Genomic DNA, 23,501 nt, shown 5'->3' on the forward strand with positions numbered 1-23,501 from the left:
AAGAAAATAGTTCCTTGAGGCTGTAATTAAAACCTAGGGAGTAACAACACATGTAACATGAGGTGTCCTCATGGGAGGTTACAAGAAGAGACAAGGCGGTACTAAGGAGGGGCTACTAAGCCTATTGACCAATGAAAAGCCAATGTTTACAAAAGACTGGGACAGGAGCCAATTAAAAAGATGGGCAGAAAGTAGAAGGAGCTTTATGCCCATATCCTGAATACAGCATGTCTCGAAGAGACAGCGCAAGTGCTGCCTAGGCGAGACCTAAAAACAACTTGGCTAAGCATTTAAGTCTAGAGGCTGGACAGCTTCACATGTTAGTAATATGATGAGGAAGACTTCCATAAGGATAAGCAATGTTAAGCCCTGGGGCTGAGTTCCTTTTCAGCTTTCCTTTGTGCTTCTACCCTGAAAAGACACCCTGAGACAAGCTTTGGATTGGTGCAATAATACTGAGATTATAAGCCCAGTGATCTAACACTATTACAAGTCAGGCCAACAAAATTAAGACATGATTTTATACATTCATTTTATTCCATCTAATTATTAGTTAGGATTCTTTCACAGCCATTTTTTTACCGGATGTGGAACATGGACGTCGATTCGTCAAAATGCCAGGGGTAGCAGAAGTGACATTACATACCACGTGACACCCCGCCTGATGGCACAGGAAGTGACATCACATGAACTTTGATCCAGTGACATCACAGGAAGTGACATCACATGACCCTTGTACCCCATGAAATCAAAGGAAGTGACATTGCATGTCCTTTGGCTTCGTACTATCACAGGAAGCGATGCAGCTAACGCTTGGTTACTTACATGTCACACAGAGGCTGGAAAATTTCTACAGATACAAAAGAAGTACCTTATAAACAGACATACTTCAAATCCTATTGAAAATGCAGCTACATTCATTGTTTCAGGTAGTATCTTCAGGTATACAATTAAGATAATGTAGGATTGATTAAGAACCTATCAGATAGTGTACAACAATGGACAATATCAATTTGAAATCAGCCATTATGTATAGCAAATAACAATTAAAATGGAAAGGTTGAAGGGCCTATAATGTTCAAAACAAGTTCACTTTATCATTTGTTTTAGAAACTAAGAGTACAATGTAATTAAATCTCTGTCTTGCAACATAAATAACAGTGCTATTTCAGGCAAGGCAAGTTCTCCCAGCAACCTTCTTTTCGATGAAACGGGAAACATTCTTCTAAACCTGTGGAGCCATTGAATCTCTCTAGGTTTACTATCATAAATCTCTTCTACAGAAAACATGCACATCACTGGTACAGTACTTGTGCTGATCAATAATATGTTTTTTCTGCATTAGCATACCTTACCAGCAACAGTGTATTATCTAACAGCCAGAATGCCCAAAGGTATGAATGTTTGCTTTACAAATGCAGCTGGTACAGTGCACATTTAAAAATGACTCCATTAATCACTGCTCCTAAAGCAAAATTTGCCACATTTTCAAAATCTATCACACACATGCAGAGACAATGAATTCTGTGTGTGTAAATCATGTATAGAAAATGTTACAGAAGGCAAAGGAGACCACAAATTGAAGGATCCACATGTCATCCATACTGGCAGGCACTTTTTAAGACCACTTAGTCAGGAGAAGCACAAACTCAGGATTCAAAACATAACACAGTGGTGAGGATTGACTTTAATAATAAGAATTTATTTCTACCCACACATTAATTCAATTCAAATACATTTTATTCGGTTAACATCAAAAACCATAAAAGTTTTACATATAAGAGTGCATAAAAACATAAAGCAGATAAATAAAACAGTATTTCATTAAAACATATTGAAGTCAAACCTTTTTTACAGGTTATAAATAAGGCCCAAAGCCCACCCTAATTTGTTCAGGGCCTTCATATGTAAGTACCGCAAGAGCATGACCTCCAGTTGGAACAATGCACAAAATCAGCTAAAACGATAAAACCTTAAACATCCACTCTCTACACATCCATACAGGCACTCGATTTCACAGAAGCTTTTAAAAATCCTCCTACAAAGATAATGCAGTCCTCTTTTAGCAATTGAAGGTACATAAGGGCAGGACGGGCCTCACTAAAATTCAATCTTTTTAAAATAGGGACCAGAAAGTGCCTTCGGGGAATTTCATACAACTTACATAAAAACATAAAGTGTAGCAGATCCTGCGGAGACTGTCCATCGCAGCCGCAGGGAACTAACACTTGGCCTCTATTGTATCCCTTGGGCCTAGCTAGCAAAAAGTGAAAAAGGTTCATACGGATCCTCGTTAATAAACATTTCTCATGTGTTGATAAAAACCCCATACGGTAAGGCTCCGTTGTCGGAGTTGTTTTGAGTAATAAAAATGTGCGGACACTAGGTTTCAGTAACTCCCGCACTTCCCTGTCCACTTTCCTTAGGGACAGGAAGGCTGCCCTGATAAGTACCACGTCCTTCTTGACATCCAATTCTGGCTAACAAAATAGATCACCGCGCCCTACCTTTTCCAGGCTACTTTTAATGTACTTGAACCACGATATTTGGGTTGCATTATCAAGAGACATGCACTCTCTTAAGATTATGTGGTTGAGGGTTAAGTCTTTATTTAACCAACACTTCAACCAGAAAATAAGAGGGCGCAGTGCAAGAACATCACTTAGGTAAGAAACCCCCAATTCCTCATGTGCCACTAAGTTGGGGGTTCCGCGCGGGACACACAGGAGGCGTTTCAAAACATCATTCTCCAACACCTGAAGTGAGTCCACAACGGTGTATCCCCATATTTCACTACCGTAGGTAGCTATAGCCACACTTTCGGCTTGGTAAACCTTTAGCATAGCTCCTGTTGGTTTCCTCCCTGTTTTAATTAAGCAAAATTAAAATTTGAAGCATTAACCCGGACCACGTCCCCCCTTTTCCTCAAGATTAAAGGACCCATTTTATTTCATCGTCAAAAAGAATTCCTAAATAGGAAAATACAGTAGCACTGGGGATCTTGGCAGGGCCAACACTGAATTGAAAACTCTTTTTAGAACGTTGCCCCACTTCCATTACATAAGATTTGGAATTATTCATTGTTAGGTCCCGGTCAGGAATTAAACTAGAAAAGGCTGTTAGAAGGGATTGCAGACCCATTGCCGTCCTAGATATAAGGACGGCATTGTCCGCAAATAACAGGACGAGAATGCCACGCCGCCCTACATATGGGTAATCGTAAAAAACCCAAAATTCATTGATAACTTAATTACTAGATATATTCCAAACCGGAATCTGAGATCCACTCACTTGCACCTCCTAACAATACCCCTTTTTAAACAGAAACGATTTGGTGGCTCCAGGTTTGCCTTCTTGGGCCCCAGGTACTGGAACTCCCTGCCCCTAGAGATTAAAAGCTGTACTAATATTACGACCTTCCGTAAACTGCAAAAAACATGGCTTTTCAAACAGGCATTCGACTAACTTACCGAACATGATATCTCCATCACCTACTCAAGAAGCGCCAAGAAACCAATCCGGTGTACGTGCGCTATACAAATTCATCATAACATAACATAACACATAACATCCACTTCAGTTGCTCTTAATTCAGTCTCCAGGTCGTTGATATAAATATTAAACAAAAATGGGGCCAAAATGCAGCCTTGCCGTATACCCCACTTGATCTCAAGGTCCCTAGTAACCCGAAGGTCATGGGAGAACCTGACGTTAGCCTTAATTGATTTGTGCAGGTATCTAAAAAATTTACAATATTGTTATCCACCCCCTTTGCCCTCATGGACTGCCACAATTCAGCTCTGTTAACTGTATCAAATGCGGAGGACAAGTCCATGAAATCAAGATAGATAGTACCGGAACGTGCCACAGTATATTTGCTCAGTATCAAATATGAGTTAAGACACTGAGCAATGGTAAAGCGGTCCGACCGGAATCCGTACTGGACATCCGACAGAATCTCTTCCTCCTCTGCCCAGGATGACAATCTCTGCAAGAGGATTCGTCCTACCACTTTCACCACTGAATCAATGAGAGATATGGGCCTGTAACAATGGGTGCTATTTCTATCTCCCTTCTTAAAAACAGGGACTATGGTGGAGGAAGCCCATGATAGAGGGCACCCAATTTTTGCAGCTGCGTTAAACACAGCCACTAGAATTGGTGCCCAAAAAGGGGGGGTTGGAATTGAATAGGTCCGGAGGAATCCCATCTGGGCCCGGTGCTTTGTTAATGGATAGCCCTTCAATACCAGCTATAACCTCATCCTTTTCGAAGATTATTGGCGGGTCATTTACGACCCAACTCCCTTGGCAGCTGTACTGCGTGGGGCAGTCGAACATGGATTGGAAATGAAGCAACCACTCCTACTCAGTAACACAGTACCATTCAACTTGCATGCAGCTCTTAAATTGCAGTTCTTAGCTCACTGTGCTAGATTATGAATCTAACTTATGTACTGCACAATAACAACATAATCTCTGTGACAAAAACAGTAACCCACTGTGCTAGCCACATATAATATCGTTCTTTGATATGCATGGTACACATTCTTTGTAGCAGGCAAATGTAACCCTTTGTGATACCTTGGGGAAAACTGCCATTAAAACAAACTCTCATCTCTCTCTTGCAGGTACATTAACCCCTTCGCTGCTAGGCCTTTCTCCCCCCCCCCCCGTACTAAGCCTGTTTTTTGGGCTATTTGGGGTAATTCGCGCTTAGGGCACTGTAACTTTATGACCACATAAGGTATCCACGCCAAATTTGTGTCTTTTTTTTCCAACATCATTGGGATTCTAAAGGTACACAGGGTTTGTGGATTCCATTGGAGGGGATTCAGAAATAAGCCAAAATAAAGTTAAATTTAGTTTTTTGGGGAAAAAAATGGGAAAAAAGGGCTACAGATAAAAGCGTCTGTTTTTTTCCCCTGCAAATGGTATCAAAAAAGTGGTTATGGTGCTAAAATCACCAACTTCCCAGCTTTCAGGGAAAAGCAGACTTTTGTCAGAAATCCAATTTTTTTTACACAGTTTTGGCATTTTTCTGAGACATAGCCTATTTTTGCTAATTTTTGTGCTTTCAACCTCCTTCCAGTTAATGGTAGTAATGGGTATGAGAGCCATAATGGATCCTGGAAAGTTATACATTTTGGAAAAGTAGACAAAATTCTAAATTCAGCAAGGGGTCATTTGTGTAGATCCTTCAAGGTTTCTTCATAGAAACTAACAGTTAAATATAGGAAAATTAGTTGGAAAAAACAGCCATTTGTGTCAACGTTTTCACCTGTAACTTCATCTAATTATGACAGCTGTTTGAAAGCAATATACCGTTACATCCTCTGGACCTTTCTGGTTGTGGGGATATATAGGACTTGTAGGTTTACCAAGAACCCGACGAACCCAGAGCCAATAACTGAGCAGCGTCTTGCAATGGTTTTTTATTATGTACCAGGTTTATAGCAATTTGTTTGGTAAAATGTATAGATGGAAAAATCGGTATGAAAGACACCTATGTATTTCTGAAACGGGAACAAAATATAGAGTTTATAAACAGTAGATATTTGCACATTTCCAAAATTGGGAGTACCCATACTAGCATGAGAATTATAGGTCATTTTTCAAAATGACGTATTTTTTACACATTGTCCTCCATTTGGAAGGCAGAAATGCATTGAAAGTCAATAGGTAATAACAGTTACTCAACAATTCTGTGTTACCCCAAGTCTCTGGATAAAAATGGTACCTCACTTGTGTGGGCAGGCCTAGTGCCCACGACGGGAAACGGATCAAAACGCAATGTGGATACACCACATTTTCAAAATGAAAAATGACCAATTTCTTTGCAAAGTGCTTAGCTCTAGTTTTTGAACCCTAGCTCCGCTGGCACCTAGGGAAACCTAGCAAACCTATACATTTTTGAAAACTAGACACCCATGGGAATCCAGGATAGGGTGACTTGACTGGCTCTCACCTGGTTCTGTTAACCAGAATCCCTTGTAAACCTCAACACTTTTTCCTCACATGTCTCTGGTGGAAAGTTCTGGAATCTGCGTGGATCCACAAAATTCCACCCACCCCGCGTTCACCAAAGTCTTTCAAGAAAAATGGTACCTCACTTGTGTAGGTAGGCCTAGTGCCCTTGACAGGAAACGGCCCAAAACGCAACGTGGAAACACCACATTTTCACAGTGAAAATGGACCCTTTTTTGCAAAGTGCCTAGCTGTAGTTTTTTAACCCTAGCTCTGCCGGCACCTAGGGAAACCTAGCAAACAGATACATTTTTTAAAACTAGACACCCAGGGGAATCCAGGATGGGGTGACTTGACTGGCTCCCACCAGGTTCTGTTAAACCTCAACATTTGTCAAAAATAGCACATTTGCCTCACATTTCTGTGGAGGAAAGTGCTGGAATCTGCTTGGATCCACAAAATTCCACCACCCCGCGTTCCCCAAAGTCTTTCAAGAAAAATGGTACCTTACTTGCGTGGGTGGGTCAAGTACCCGCAACAGGCAAGGGCCCAAAACCTATTGAGGCGACATCAAAATTACCTATCGCAAACCAACCTGGTTTTGCAAGGGGGGTCCTATTAGTTTTTGGCCCGGGGCTCGGAGGCCATCTAGGGACACCTACCAAACCCACACATTTCTAAAAACTAGACACCCGGGGGAGTCCAGCGAGGTTTGGCTAGCGTGGGTCCCCCAACATTCTCCTACCCAGAATCCCCTGTAAACCTCAAATTTAGCACAGAGTGGTGGTTTCTGCCTGGCTTTGGCACAAGCCTTAGCCAACCAGAAAGCCGTCCAAACCTCAAATTAAGCTGAAAAAATCACTTTTTTCTCAAATTTCTGTGTGGGAAAGTTCTGGAATCTGCGTTGATCCACAAATTTCCTCCCACCCAGCATTCCCCCAGGTCTCTTGATAAAAATGGCACCTCACTTGTGTGGGTGGGTCAAGGACTCGCGACAGGTAAGGGCCCAAAACCTATTGAGGCGACATCAAAATTACCTATCACAAACCAACCTGGTTTTGCAAGGGGGAGTCCCATGAGTTTTTGGCTCGGCGGCCATCTTGGGAAACTACCAAACCCACACATTTCTGGAAACTAGACTCCCGGGGGAGTCCAATGAGGTATGGCTTGCGTGGATCCCCCAACGTTTTCCTACCCAGAATGCCATGCAAACCTCAAATTTAACTGAAACAAACACATTTTCCACATATTTTTGTGTGGAATCACCGTACCGGCACAAATGTCCTACCCCACAGCGTTCTCCTTACTGTCCCGAGTAAAATGATATCAAAAACCCAGGTGACCCCAATTGTAAAACCAGGTTGTTTTGTGATAGGTGATTTTGATGTCTCCTCAATAAGTTTTGGGCCCTTGCCTGTCGTAGGTACTTGACCCACCCACGCAAGTGAGGTATCATTTTTATCGGGAGACCTGGGGGAACGCTGGGTGGTAGGAAATGTGTGGATCCACATGGATTCCAGAACTTTCCCATACAGAAATGTGAGAACAAGTGATTTTTTCAGCTAAATTTGAGGTTTGCAGGGCATTCTGGGTAGGAAAACGTTGGGGATCCAAGCAAGCCATACCTCGCTGGACTCCCCCGGACGTCTAGTTTGCAGAAATGTGTGGGTTTGGTAGTTTTCCAAGATGGCCAGCGAGCCTGGGGCCAAAAACCCAGGTGACCCCCCTAGCAAAACCAGGTTGTTTTGTGATAGGTCATTTTGATGTCTCCTCAATACGTTTTGGGGCCTTGCCTGTCGCAGGTACTTGACCCACCCATGCGAGTGAGGTATCATTTTTATTGAGAGACCTGGGGAAAGACTGGGTGGTAGGAAATTGTGGGACCCACGTAGATTCCAGGCCTTTCCCACACAGAAATTTGAGAAAAAAGTGATTTTTCAGCTAAATTTGAAGTTTGCATGGCATTCTGGGTAGGAAAACGTTGGGGGACCCACACAAGCCATACCTCCCTGGACTTCCCTGGGTCTCTATCTTTCAGAAATGTGTGGGACCAAAAACTCAAATGCCCCCTATGTATCCGAAAATTACCTGGCTTTACAGGGGGGGGGGGGGGGGGCTCACATGAGTTTTTGGTCCCGGGCTTGGTGGCCATCTATGGAAGTGTTAGAAATTAGATTTTTAGTTGGCTAAGGCTTGCGCCAAAGCCAGGCAGAAACCACCACTCTAGTCAGGGCAAGGGAGTTACACGCCAAAGATAACCCCTGCTCACCCCTTTGATAGCTTGGCAGGAACAGTCAGGCTTATCCCGGAGGCAATGTGTAAAGCGTTGGCAGAACACACACACAGCAGCAACACACTAGGCACACTAAAAAAGGAACTTTACACAAGGTTATATCAAAAATAGCCTTTGCATTACCATAAAACAAATTAGAATAGTAATCACACAATATACACTGTGCCAACTGGCACTAAGCAATATTTAAACAGGGGATTATATACACATGACAGGGCCAATTGGACCACTGTCAAAACCATCACAGAGTGAAAATAATAAATGTAGAACACAACCAGTAATTACTGGCAAACACTGTACTCAGCATTATTCTGTAACACACAAACCATATTACGCACAGTATCACATTAGGCGAGAGTTATATTCTGTGCCAACCTCATAAGTCTAAACGTACTAGACAATAACATCCTAATCATAAATCACATTAGGGCCTGGCGCCCTACTAACCCAACAGTCCCCCTGGCCAACTGGCCTTTTCAGAGGGCTCAAATGCCCTATGTCCAAAGTGTCAGGGCGGCTGCCAACGCAGCAGATTCAAAAGGGCGCAACTGCGCGGGGGCAGAGGAGTGTATCCCACTCCTGTCTCACTCACAAATGCCCCCCAAAGAAATCTCAGCCTAAACGGTGCAGCTGACGCTAATTGCTGTGCAGCTGTGAATCCAATAAAGGCCCGGGTACTACTGTGCCCTGAGAACAAATATGCCAAAAGTTGCAGTTGCCCGTGCTGGTGCGGTGCAGCTGGGAACAAACAAATTAAAGGGGGCCCTGGCACGTCTGTGCCTCTTCAGCCCCACTGGGCCTTTCTAAATAAAATTGGCCCCCCAACGTTGGAGCGGCCCGCAATGGCGGGACCGCTCAGGCACCGACAATGTGCCTCGAAATGCACCAACTCACTGGGGCCCTCGGGCCTATAACTGGCCTTGTCTGGGAACTGGGAATGGGACTTCCTGTACTGGACTCCATATGGCTGCCACCACTGGATCCCACACTTACTGGGGATTCCAGAAAACTAAAACTGCATTTAGGCGATAATCTACCCTCCCGAGCAAGTTACTCCATGCCAATTAAGTTACCACTGTAGGCCAACCCTAGAAATAGCAGACTGCACAGGGGCAGTACAACTCCTTTAGCTTGCACTGCAGGCCAACCCCATAAATAGCAGTCTGCACAAGGGCAGTACAACTCCTCCAGATTCTCTAGTTTCTGTCCTTGGCAGGACCCCCAACTCATAGTCCAACAATAAAACACATTTCAAAAAGAAATGATACTTAAAACAAAATCAGAAACAATAATCCCCAACCATGTGACTATCTAAATGCAGAGTTTGTAGTGCAGCCAGTTGTCGCTGTGGTACTACGCAAACGCAAGTCCTATCCTTACCGCTGACAGCCAATGTTGGAAACGGAATTTCTGGTTGGCTAAGGCTGGTGCCAAAGCCAGGCAGAAACCATCACTCTAGTCAGGGCAAGGGAGTTACACGCCAAAGATAACCTCTGCTCACCCCCTTGGTAGCTTGGCAAGAGCAGTCAGGCTTATCCCGAAGGCAATGTGTAAAGCATTTGCGCAACACACAAACAGCAGCAACACACTAGGCACACTACAAAAGGAATTCTACACAAAGTTATATCAAAAATAGCCTTTGTATTATCATAAAACACGTTAGAATAGTAATCACACAATATACACTGTGGCAACTGGCACTAAGCAATATTTACAAAGGATTATATACACATGACAGGGCCAATTGGGCCACTGTCAAAACAATCACAGAGTGAAAATAATAAATGTAGAACACAACCAGTAATTACTGGCAAACGCTGTACTCAGCATTATTCTGTAACACACAAACCATATTACGCACAGTATCACATTAGGCGAGAGTTATATTCTGTGCCAACCTCATAAGTCTAAACATACTAGACAATAACATCCTAATCATAAATCACATTAGAACTTGGTGCCCTACTAACCCAACAGTCCCCCTGGCCAACTGGCCTTTTCAGAGGGCTCAAATGCCCTATGTCCAAAGTGTCAGGGTGGCTGCCAACGCAGCAGATTCAAAAGGGTGCAACTGCGCGGGGGCAGAGGAGTGTATCCCACTCCTGTCTCACTCACAAATGCCCCCTAAAGAAATGTCAGCCTAAACGGTGCAGCTGGCGCTAATTGTCGTGCAGCTGTGAATCCAATAAAGGCCAGGGCACTACTGTGCCCTGAGAACAAATATGCCAAACGTTGCAGCTGCCCGCGCTTGTGCGGTGCAGCTGGGAACAAACAAAGTAAAGGGGGCCCTGGCACGTCTGTGCCTCTTCAGCCCCACTGGGCCTTTCTAAATAAGGAGCACTTTGTTTTCCAAGCTCCTCTTCCCCTTTGTCAGGTGCTGTCTAGGTGATCAGACAGCACATAGAAATGCCGACTTCTAAAAGTGGCATTTCTCCCATACTCATAATAAATCTGTGCACACCATTGTGCAGCATTCATTTTCACAATTTCATACATACTAAACTTGACCGCGCTGCTCCTCCCAACTCAGGAATTACCACTGACACACTAAATCAGGGAATCCCCAATGCATTCCTGTGGAAGGGCAGGCCAACCTTACCAAATGCACACAGAGAGCGCACACACTTTACACTGGCCCATAGTGCTAAAATGCCCGGGGGCCTAAAACCACCAACACCAAGTCACAGAAAACGCTTGGAGAATGCCTTTCACAAATGCCCCCCAAAGAAATGTCAGCCTAAACGGTGCAGCTGACGCTAATTGCCGTGCAGCTGTGAATCCAAAAAAGGCCCGGGCACTACTGTGTCCTGAGAACAACAAATATGCCAAATGTTGCAGCTGCCCGCGCTGGTGCGGTGCAGCTGGGAACAAACAAAGTAAAGGGGGGCCTGGCACGTCTGTGCCTCTTCAGCCCCACTGGGCCTTTCTAAATAAAATTGGCCCCCCAACGTTGGAGCGGCCCACAACGGCGGGACCGCTCAGGCACCGACAATGTGCCTCAAAATGCACCAACTCACTGGGGCCCTGGGGGCCTATATCTAAATAAAATTGCCCCCTCGTTGGAGCGGGCCGCAACGGCGGGTCCGCTCAGCAACTTGGCACTGGGCCTGGACTGGCACCAATAATCTGTGCCAAGAAATGCCCCCAAGCCCCACTCTGGGACTTTGTAAACTAAATTGCCCCCACTCGTAGGAGCGGCCCACTCTCTCTCGTGGGTCTGCTCAGAACTAGGAACTGGCACTGGCAATGTGCCAAACGGCAGCTCCACTCACTGGGGCTTGCGTGGGGACTCTGCTCCTCTCCCAGTCGTGGTCGCGGCGACCTGCCTCCCCTTCTGCCAGGCGGGGGATGGCGGGTCGTGCTGCAAGGGGAGCCCACGAGGCTCCGACTTCCCTGGTCTTCACCTGGTCCCCCCTGGGGACACGGGACTTCAGAGTGGAGCCCACGAGGCTTCAGACAGCTTTCCCCGGCGGCGGGGCGGGACTTCCTCTTCCCGCTCCGCCCAATGCCTGGCAGCCTTGCCTGCCTTCCAGTTTGCAGGATCGGTCCGCAGCGGGGATTTCCTCAGAAAACGCGGGCTGGGCACCCTCGATAAAAATAACTCGAGAGCGGGGTGGGCACCCGCTCTCCAACCAGAAGCCCATAAAGGAATCCAAATGTGGGGTGGGCACCCGCATTTTTAAATGCTCAAATTGGGGTGGGCTCCCGCCATTTAAATAAAAGTATAAGCGGGGTGGGCACAAGCATCTAAGGCATCACGGGGGAATCCCTACGCTGGGGATTCCCCCAGCAGCGATGTGCAGCCCAGCGCCGTGAAGCTCCAGCGCTCCAGGGGAAATCAAAGCACAGCGCTACCCTTCAGGCCAAAAACAAAGGCACTCACAGGGCGCAAGAGGCAAGAGTCCTGCTTCCAGGAAGAACAAGTTCCAGCAAAGGTTCTCCTAGTTCCATGGAGCATAGCTGGGCCCAGGGAGGCCAGCACACAGGATCCTCCAGCAGGGAGGCAAGCCCCCATGGCGGCTCCTCCTGGGCCCCAGCAGCAGCCAACCCCCAGCAAGTCAGGAACAGCACACCAGAGTAGAACTGCACACTTTCATGGGGTCACAGCCCCTCTTCTTATACTATATCATCCTTTGTCTTCAGTACAGGGCATGTGGGAACTAGATGCAACTGGTTCATGAAGGATTTGGAGCACTTTGTTTTCCAAGCTCCTCTTCCCCTTTGTCGGGTGTTGTCTAGGTGATCAGACAGCACATAGAAATGCTGACTTCTAAAAGTGGCATTTCTCCCATCCTCATAATAAATCTGCGCACACCATTGTGCAACATTTATTCTCACAATTTCATACATACTAAACTTGACCACGCTGCTCCTCCCAACTCAGGAATTACCACTGACACACTTAATAAGGGAATCCCCAATGCATTCCTGTGGGAGGGCAGGCCAACCTTACCAAATGCACACAGAGAGCGCACACACACTTTACACTGGCCCATAGTGCTAAAATGCCCGGGGGCCTAAAACCACCAACACCAAGTCACAGAAAACGCTAGGAGAATGCAAAAAGTTTAGGGATGAACCTGCCAAAAGAGCCAAGTCCAACAGGAAGCCCACCAAACCCATACAAGGGCGGTCACCTGGGTTTTTGGCCCTGGGCTCGGCAGCCATCTTGAAAAACTACCAAACCCACACATTTCTGTAAACTAGACACCCTGGGGAGTCCAGCGAGGTATGGCTTGCATGGGTCCCCCAACGTTTTCCTACCCAGAATGCCCTGCAAACCTCAAATTTAGCTGAAAAAAATCACTTTTTTCTCAAATTTCTGTGTGGGAAAGATCTGGAATCTACGTGCATCTACAAATTCCCTACCACCCAGCGTTCCCCCAGGTCTCCCGATAAAAATGATACCACACTCGCGTGGGTGGGTCAAGTACCCGCGACAGGCAATGGCCCAAAACCTTTTGAGGAGACATCAAAATGACCTATCACAATATAACCTGGATTTGCAAGGAGGGTCACCTGGGTTTTTGGCTCCGGGCTTGGTGGCCATTTTGGAAAACTACCAAACCCACACATCTCTGTAAACTAGACACCCGGGGGAACCCAGCGAGGTATGGCTTGCGTGGGTCTCCCAACGTTTTCCTACCCCGAATGCCCTGCAAACCTCAAATTTAGCTGAAAAAAACACATTTTACACATATCTTTGGGTGGAATCACCCTGCCGGCACAAATGTCCGACCCCACAGCATTCCCCTTAGTCTCCCGAGTAAAATGATACCTCACTTGGGTGAGTGGGGCAAGGGCCTGTGACTGGGAAGAGCCCAAACATAGGGAATAAGGGTATAGCACGAAGAATTCTAAGCGCTACATTTTTTAAAAATACGTTTTTAGCCAATTCTGCATTGGACACCCGGACAAGTGAGGTATCATTTTCCTCAAATTTTGAAGTTGCCTCAATAGGTTTTGGGCCCTTGCCTGTCGCGGGTACTTGACCCACCCACACAAGTGAGGTTCCATTTTTCTCGGAACACTTTGGGGAATGCAGGCTGGGTGGAATTTTGTGGATCCACACAGATTCCAGAACTTTCCACCACAGAAATGCCCGTGGGGGCAGAAAGACTGTAATTATTGCGGGGTTGGGGGCATTGGCTTGCCCGTTTTGGGAAGCCCCCACCCTAATTCAAATTGCCCCCCCAAAAATCCCTGGCTTCTAGTGGGCTTTTTGCCCCCCGGGGGAGCAGATTGGTGAGCTACTGCCCCCATCTGCCTCCCAAGTGGGGCAGAAAGTCTGTAATTGTGGTGGGGGCATTGGCATGCCCGTTTTGGGCAGCCCCCACCCTAATTAGAATTGCCCAAAAAACAACTGGCATCTAGAGGGCTTTTTGCTCCCCCGGGGGGGCAGATTGGGGAGCCACTGCCCCCATCTGCCTCCGGGGGGGGGCAGAAAGGCTGTAATTGTGGTGGGCGGTGGGGGCATTGGCTTGCCCGTTTTGGGCAGCCCCCACCCTATTAAAATTACCCCCCAAGAAATCCCTGGTGTCCCCAGGAGGGGGCAGAAAGACTGAATTAGGCCAATATTTTTTGGGGGGAGCAAAGGCCCTTACTTAAGGGGCCGCGCCCCCCTCCCTGGTGTCTAGTGGTGCATCCCTGCTTTGGTCTTTCCAATGATACCTTGCCCGTCTTTCTACGTGCTCAGGGGGCTGAGATAGGGGGAAACTGCTAATCCGTCGAAAGGCACTGTGTTCCAGTCGAAGAGCCAGGTCTTGAGATCCTTCCTGAATTGAGACAGAGATGGTGATTGCCTGCGGTCGAGAGGCAGGGAGTTCCAGGTCCTTGCTGCGAGGTAGGAGAAGGATTTTTCTCCTGGCGTGGTCTTGCGAATATGTGGGACGGTGGCCAGGGCCAGTTGGGTGGAGCGAATGTCTCATAGGTGCGTGGAATGCGAGGCAGTGGTTGAGGTACGCAGGTCCTGCGTTGTGTAGAGCTTTGTAGGCGTGTGTGAGGAACTTGACTGGGAGGCAGTGAGGGTCTCTCAGGTGACCAGTGATGTGGCTGCGGAAGTTTTTTTAAGGATAAGTCTAGCAGAGGCATTCTGAATGTTCTGCAGTTTTTGGAGGAGCATGCCGGCATAGAGTGCATTGCCGTAGTCGAGTCGAGTCTGCTGCTGATGAGTGCATGGGTGACCATGTTTCTGGACTCTGTGAGGATCCACTTGAAGATCTTTCGGAGCAGACGTAGCGAGTGGAAGCAGTATGATGAGACAGCGTTGATCTGGCAGTTCATGGTGAGCAAGCAGGGCTGGACTGGGAACAGCAAACAGCCCTGGCAGATTACTGCTCGACCGGCCCTGGGTGCGGGGGGTGGGGGGAAGGGGTGCTAGAAAAAAAGCACTCCCACTTTTGTTACATGAGCCGATATTGCAGCACTGCTGCAAAACCGGCCCCCACACCCACAAAACCAGACCCACCCCTCCGGCCCACTGAGGAAACACCCTGTGTCCACTACAGCCAGTTTGGCTATGTGAGCGAGAAGTCCAGGATGATGCTGAGGTTTCGTGCGTGGTCTGGTTGTGTGGGGGGGACCCAAGATCTGCACATAACACAGAACTAAGCTCAGGAAAATGGGACCTCGGTGTATAGGGGCCTTCCCACCACCTTAGTGCCCACGAACCCAGGACCAACTAGCTATAGTGTCTCACTCGCTCTCTCTCCTACACACTGATGAAGAAGCAAATGATTAGACACCCCAGAACACAACACTCCCAAATCTCTCAGGAATCGCAGTAACAAGACACACCTTTTCACTCACGCTCTCGTACCTGTCTACAAAAAAGAACTGAATGAAACACAAATATAGTTTAAAATGTTTATTTTAACTATCATGCTCTAAAATGCAGTATACAAGCCACAACCAGCAGACAAAATGCATAAAATTAATAGAGTTAGCATTGCAGCTAGGCCATAAATCATAAAGGGAGATGTCATCATATAAAGACAGTTGAAAAAAGACTATAAAGCCTAACCACCCTCCCCTTGGTGAGAATAATAATTATTATACAATAGAAGATCTCTAGGTTTTGTCAGCAGACCCCATCCCTTATTGCCTAGATGGTAGATCTATATCATAGGAACCGCATTGCTCTTATCCCTGGAAAGGTCTCTCTCCAAGTGCCTGTTACCTAAACATGTATCCCCATAATATAAATGTACAAGTTTCCAGCAGCAGCTGCATTAGCATGTTTTGTCTAGGTGCTAGGGACTGACCAGAACAGAACAACAAGGGGCATTGTTTATCGACCTTGCTCACAGTGTTCAGACTAAACTCCAGGAACAGGCAGAGAACGAACAAAGCAGACGGTTCTCATGTGAAAGGCATAAACAAAGTCTTGCAAAAATAAAGCCATGTAGTAACGTGCACAAAAGCAGCTTCATGGCTGAAGGGTTCACGCTAGTTTAGCGATGTCAACAATGTCCCTTTCGTTCACGTGACACTGCGGGCCACCAAGAATCGTCCCAGACAGCGGGGGTGGAGCCCAGGATGAGGACTTTGGTCTTCTCCAAGTTTAGCTTGAGGCAGCTCTCCTTCACCCACATGGTGACAGCATTCATCCCATTGTGGAACCTTAACATGGAGCAGAGCAGCAGAAGAGGTACCGAAGCACGCAGATATGGAGCATATGCAGTCCTTGAGGCTGGCAGTGAATCATTTGACACCATGGGCAAAATACCAGTCGCAAATTGTGTCCTCTATTTTTGCAGCTAGTGTGGGATTTATTTTGCAAACCAAACTATGCACTAATAGGATGGGCAGTAAAATAGTCCTTCTGAGTGGGTTGTAATCCAACCTATGTTATGAATATTAATGAGGTAGGTCATAAATTGCGACTCCCTCAAAATCCAAGACTTCACAGCAATGCCAGCCTGCTGGCTTCAGCGGACTACAATGTTTATGATTGCATTTAAATAAAGTAAACTTTTTTTTTTTTATTGCAATGGGCTGCTTTTAAAAAAACGTTTCGTGAAGAGGGGCAGTGGTCCCCTGCATCACTTACTACTCCTCAGCATACATTTTTGTTTTAATTCACAAAGAAAACTTGTGTTATGGGGCTCCTTTTCCATTTACCAAGGAATTGTTACTTGGAAGAGTTATGGAGATCAGGCTTTTGTTTTGTGTGCTGTTTTGGTGTTTGCCTCTGTAGGCAGGTCTACCGGCAGGAGGTAAACACCAGATAGATGATAATCTAGGGTTGAAGCTTTTCTGGGTAGGTGAATCGAGCAGTAGGGTATGGGGGTGTGAAGGGAGAAGGCACAGAACAGTTAGGACCTAAAAGTTGGAGAAGTGAAAATAGTGAAGATAAGATGGACTGAAAGGGAGGTTTAAGGGTGTAGCTAAAAAGGAATATCCAGACCAGAAAGCCTTTTATGAGAAGAATTAAATATTAAAGATTTGATCACACATTGCTCTAAGGACTAGCACTTTTTTCCTCTAGAAACTATGTATGAAGTACATTATGGGGCGGCTCCTCCACTAGGGAGAAGGAGCGCCGCCCTACTGCTTTCTCGCCGTGCGAGAAGCAGAAACATATAGTGGTAAAGCTACCATTTTATGTTTCTGCTTCTTGCACTGCGAGAAAGCAGAAGTGTTTGGTTGAGGGTGGACGGGTGGGTGGGGCTGCTCTACGAGCAGGGCTGAGCAGGGGAGGAGTGGGGTACCCACTCCTGAGTGAGCATGACTGTTTTGGTCGGCCCTCTGGGGCCGCCCAAACCAGTCATGCACACTCTGCCCTTTCTCCATGCAGGCAGCAATGCAGCATGCATGGAGAAAATGACCTCCCCATAGGCATCTGGCTGGGGGCCGTCTCGACCAATCACAACGGTGCCATTACAACGTTGTGATTGGATTAGGGAAGGGAAGCTGCCTACTTCCTGTTCCAGCCTGAGGCAGGAGAGCAGGAGCAGGAGCTGTGAAAGCACAGGACCCGACCGGCCCGCGGACAGGTACGTTTTTAAAATGTATTATTACATTCACCACTGCCCCTCCCCGCGTGACCCCCTGCCTCCCCCACCCGCAATTAATGCCGGTAGCGATTGTATAAATTGATCCTTACGATTTGGTCCTAATCCTAAATATATGTCGTACATTTGTGTGCATTTAAAGTGTGGAGTAGCATTTTTATTGTATTGAGAGTGGAGATTTCTTCTTTACTGAGGGTTTATGGTGGCTGACCCCTCACACTTGCGCATTTTTTTAATTTTCAAATGTTTTACTTTATTTGTTCAAATAATTAGGGGACAGTGGTAGGTACTGCTTTAGCTTTGCTACAGCCATCAATTGTAAATCATTTGTTAGGTTTAGGGTGTGAATCTATTAGGTTTTGCATTTGAATTTGTGAGGCTGGGTTAGGTATTTTATGGATCTGGTGGTTGAAGTTTGGTGACAGACTTCCTATTAAAGCAGCTTTTCCTCTATATACGACTGAATACATTCCTTATCTTTTCTCAACTTTGAAGAAAATCTTTTTAGGGGAGATGATGGAAATAGGTTGGTTTAAAATTAGAGTGTAGTGGAATAATCCTTGTCTTTAGTATTAGAGATACAGGTTAGTGATAATTCTATGGTAAGTACCTCACCTTGTAAAGGCTTCTGAATGCAGTTGCACTAATAACAATGTTCACATTTACTGAGGTCTTACTCACAGAGGTTAGAATTAAAATCTACCAATATCTCCTGTGATTGACCCCTCCCTTTCTCCTGCCTCCCACTTACTTTGCTGTTCTTCGCCATTGCCCCTTTCACCAACCACACTCCTCCTAAACAAATGTATCACTGAAATGCATATGGTCCTGAGTTATGTGAAGGTCCTCCTACACTCTGTAACCATTCACATCTAACGTCCTGTTAGTATGGTAGGCGCTTCCATGCCCCCTTGGACTAGATCCACGCCATATTGAATGGCACCATTGTACAGCTGTGTTTCCCTAACGGCGGTGCACTTTTCCTTGGGTAAGCCCAGTAAAGAGCACAGATATTAATCAAAAACAATGGAAAGTAAGCCTATGAATATTTTGCATTGCATTTTGATTGTTTGACTGTAAACAAAGGGTGAGTTATAGACTTAATATTGTCTTTTTCATGTCAGTGTTAAATGTCAATCAGCATGACTGCAGCATTTGCCAGCACATTTATACTCTATAACTAATACAATTCTTTACAGCAACTATGATAACTCCTCTATGCATGTTAAAGCCTAAAGGTCCTTCACCAGGAACAAAATGCCTAAAGTAAAAAACGTAATTTGTTAGTTTAGGTTTGTTTCCCTTAAATGGAATCAAAGATAATACACATCTCGTGGACTCAGGCTCTTTATGATACCTAGCTTTCAATTCCACATCAGTGCCATCTTGAAAGTAAAGTGTACAGTACTCAATCTTTGACAACCACTGGAAGGGGCAGATAGAAGTGGTCTGACTTGTCTCTGGTGTCAAGCCATCTGTATACATGCCATATACTTTCTTTGTGAACCATATTATGAGCTTATGTTGGAGAGTCCAGACGGTCACACTGTTGATTGGCAGCTCTAATTTCAGGACATGGAAACATGTCTGACAAAAGCAATAGTTCATTCACAAATGTTTTTGTTTTTTGCTTCCAGGCCTTTTCGGTTTTCTATGACACTTTTCATTTTCTCAATTTGACCAACGCACGCACGCTGCAAGTGGTTTACGACAAGTTGAAAGAATTCTGCTCCATTAAATGGGACCAGGTAAGAGCTATTGCTTTCTGGCTTTGTGCCAGGCATGACCAAACACCACTATGGAATCGGTTACTGAATTGTTGAATGGGAAATTTCCTTTAGCATTTCCCTCTCTGAAGTTATCATCCAGATACTTGGAGAAAAATGTCAATGTATTATAATGCTAACTTAAAGCAAGATGCTGCAGCCTCCATCAGAGAGCCAAGATGCCACACTTCTGATTTATAACATAATATGCCATAACACTCAAAAGTGTAGAAATGTAATTTGGACAAGAAGAAATTAATCTTTTAGCCTGTATTATCTTTGCTTCGGTCATTTCTCTCCCTTTCTCGAAAATGTTGCGTTTAAGACACTGAACAGTAGCTGAGTAGCTATCAACAACAAAGTTGTTTTCCTGGAGTGGCTTCCTAAAGCCCCAAAGCTAAATTTATCTGTAGTGTCATGTAGATGCCAAAGGTCAGGTGGAAAAAGATATTGCACCTCGAATTCATGAAAATCAAAAATGGAGAGCACCAGTCTGATAACCCCTTGTTTCGTTCTCAAGAAATTCATAAATGTGCAAAATCCTTCAGGAAATCTAAGAACAATGCATTTTAAAAACAATAGTCAAGTCAGATAAGGCATAAGGTATACATGGGTCATGGTATGCTGTTTTCTTTTATGTCCCTGAAGGGATAGCCACCCAAAGTAAGACTAGGACAATGTGCAAGAAAAGAAAGTAAGGGTAAGTAAACAAAACATATAGGGAGTGTAGCGGAAAGAAGTAGGGGCCTAAGAGTGCGGGGCTTGTAAAAAACACAGGAAAAGGGAAGGGTGTATTCTGGCAGCAAGAAAATAACAGTAGCAAACAAATAGGAAGGAGACTGGCAAAAAGGAATGAGGATTTTACCTGAGGACACACGCTGGAGATTAAGGGGAACCCATTAATTAAAAGAAAAATCATCATAGAAAAATGGTGGGGAAGGAAAGTTCAGGGGACTGGTTGGCAGGCGGATTTTAATTGTCAGGTTAGTTTAGTCAGACTGGAAAATAAAATTGATCGTGCAAAATACATGGAAACTGGTGTGATGAAAAGTGGTTGACTAAATATCCCCTACATGAACTCTCTATTAATATCATGGATAGCCCCTACATGAACTCTATTAATATCATGGATAGTCCATACATGAACTCTCTATTAATATCATGGATAGCCACTACATGAACACTCTATTAATATCATGGATAGTCTATACATGAACTCTTTATTAATATTAATGTAGATAGTCCCTACATGAAATCTCTATTAATATCATGGATAGCCCCTACATGAACTCTCTATTAATATCATGGATAGCCCCTACATGAACTCTATTAATATCATGGATAGTCCATACATGAACTCTCTATTAATATTATGGATAGCCACTACATGAACACTCTACTATTATCATGGATAGTCTATACATGAACTCTTTATTAATATTAATGTAGATAGCCCCTAAATGAACTCTCTGTTAATATCATGGATAGCCCCTACATGAACTCTCTATTAATATCAGGGGTAGTCTCTACATTAACTCTTTTTTAATATTAATGTAGATAGTCCCTACATGAAATCTCTATTAATATCATGGCTATCCCCTACATGAACTTTCTATTAATATCATGGGTAGTCCCTACATGAACTCTCCATTAATATCATGGGCAGTCCCTACATTAACTCTTTTTTAATATTAATGTAGATAGTCCCTACATGAAATCTCTATTAATAGTATGGATAACCCCTACATGAACTCTCTATTAATATTATGGATAGACCCTACATGAACTCTCCATTAATATCACGGGCAGTCCCTACATTAACTCTTTTTTAATATTAATGTAGATAGTCCCTACATGAAATCTCTATTAATATCATGGATAACCCCTACATGAACTCTCTATTAATATCATGGATAGCCCCTACATGAACTCTTTATTAATATCATGGGTAGTCCCTACATTAACTCTTTTTAATATTAATGTAGATAGTCCCTATATGTAATCTCTAATAATATCATGGATAGCCCCTACATGAACTCTCAAGTAATATCATGGATAGTCCCTACATGAACTCTCTAGTAATATCATGGATAGTCCATACATGATCTCTCTATTAATATCATGGCTAGTCCATACATGATCTCTCTATTATTATCATGGCTAGTCCATACATGAGCTCTCAATTAATATCATGGATAGTCCATACATGAACTCTCTATTAATATCATGGGTAGTCCCTACATTAACTCTTTATTAATATTAATGTAGATAGCCCCTACATGACCTCTCTGTTGATATCATGGATAGCCCCTACATGAAATCTCAATTAATATCATGGACACCCCTTACATTAACTCTCCAGTAATATCATGGATAGTCCCTACATGGACTTTCTAAACCAACTTTATAGCCAGTTTTGCAGTGGGAGAGGAATCAAAGGGAACTATTCTCATTTCCAGCTGTCACATAATTACAGAAAACATGGCTGGCTTTCAACATTCCCCACCTTCATCCTTCTCTTTCAATCCTTTTTGAAAAATTACATGGTATCCTGATCCTGCCTGCTCTCCCCATTTCAGCAAGGGATCCCTTATACCTTTACAATACACATGTATTAGATGTGGTGGTATCTCTCCTGTTCCCTGCATATCGCTGGTCTTCCCTTCTTTTCTGTCAATAAATATGCTGCACTCTCTCTCTATTAAAGAATAAAGAGTCTTAGTTAATGGTTCTGTCAAAACTGCTGTCAGCCATGGTAGAGAAATCTGCTGTTTCCCATGGGTCCATGAGGTACATAATGAGGGGGAGCCAGCTGCTGGCAGCACTGCATGATTACCCACAATTTCATTTCCTTCCTGTGCTCTGTGAAGAGTCATGGGAGAGTGGAAGATATGGAAAGCAACAATATTTCACTGTGGTGGTTCCCTCATACGAATCTTTGGGATCTACAACTTAGGGTACTTTTAAGGGTGATTTACTTGGTGCGATTGAACACGGATGTTTATCCAAAATATCGGGTATGAAATATCATCTTGCTAGAATATTGAAGCAAGAATATCTTGATATAAAAAATATTGCATGTAAAAAATGTATTTTTAGGGCCTGATTATGACTTCAGCGGACCAACAGCCGGACCGCTGCTGTGGTGGTCGGGAGAACGCCACCAAGCCGGCAGCTTCCCAACGCCGTATTACGAATACACCACTGGGCTGGCGGTGTTGTGTCGGGGGTGCTACAGTGGTGGCATGCTTTGGCTCATAGAGAGCCTGAAGCATATGCTGGCTCTGTGGCAGCACCATATGCACATCAGGTGCACTGTGTACCATGCACCATGTCGTGCATGGCACACAGTGCACGCACTACAGTACAATAAGAACTTTACCCAATGGGCAAAATCACCCTGGGGCCCTGATCTGGGCTCCTTCTCTGCCTTTCTGCCAACCTTTTCATGGCAGGATCCCCGCCATGAAAAGGTCAACGGAAAGGCAGGTTGTGATTGGGATGGCAGTGCCGGCATCAGCATCGCCTCCCATTCCTGCCGATTTCCCCACTGTTGCAGGATGCAGGATTCAGGATCCTGGCGGTGGTAGCGGTCTTGTGGCAGTCCAACCGCCATGGTCATAATCGGGCAGTCGGATCGCCGAGGAGGCAGCGGTCGGACCACCACCGCAAGTATGGCAGTCTTCGAACCGCCGTACTTATAGTCAGCCTTTAGTGTTATTTTTCATATCATTGTTAATAAATCAATGTATGTTATGTAATTGTTTTCAAAATTTTTGTAATGAAAGTGTTACATCATTTTTTTATTATTTTACAATAAACTCCTAAACGTTTTTTTCAAATGTTTAGGAGTTTATTGATTATTTATAAAAGAATAGATTAATGTGTGATATTATTTGTGCATTGAAAAATAAATTACTCAAACACATAAGTGAGAAAATTTTAGCCCTAAATAATTTGT

General features: G+C 44.7%; 1 protein-coding gene across 3 annotated transcripts in view; it reads left to right on the forward strand.

The window, feature by feature from the left end:
• LOC146868496 (ectonucleoside triphosphate diphosphohydrolase 8-like) overlaps positions 1 to 23,501 on the forward strand; it is a 539,122-nt gene that overhangs the window by 470,086 nt on the left and 45,535 nt on the right. For all 3 annotated transcript variants that reach the window (XM_085610637.1, XM_085610629.1, XM_085610646.1), the window contains one exon: positions 19,412 to 19,522. In XM_085610637.1, coding sequence (XP_085466763.1) covers positions 19,412 to 19,522 — 111 coding nt within the window. The remainder of the gene's footprint in view (positions 1 to 19,411; positions 19,523 to 23,501) is intronic.

This window comes from Triturus cristatus, chromosome 1_2 (genome assembly GCF_964204655.1).
Source record: "Triturus cristatus chromosome 1_2, aTriCri1.1, whole genome shotgun sequence".
Taxonomy (NCBI): domain Eukaryota; kingdom Metazoa; phylum Chordata; class Amphibia; order Caudata; family Salamandridae; genus Triturus; species Triturus cristatus.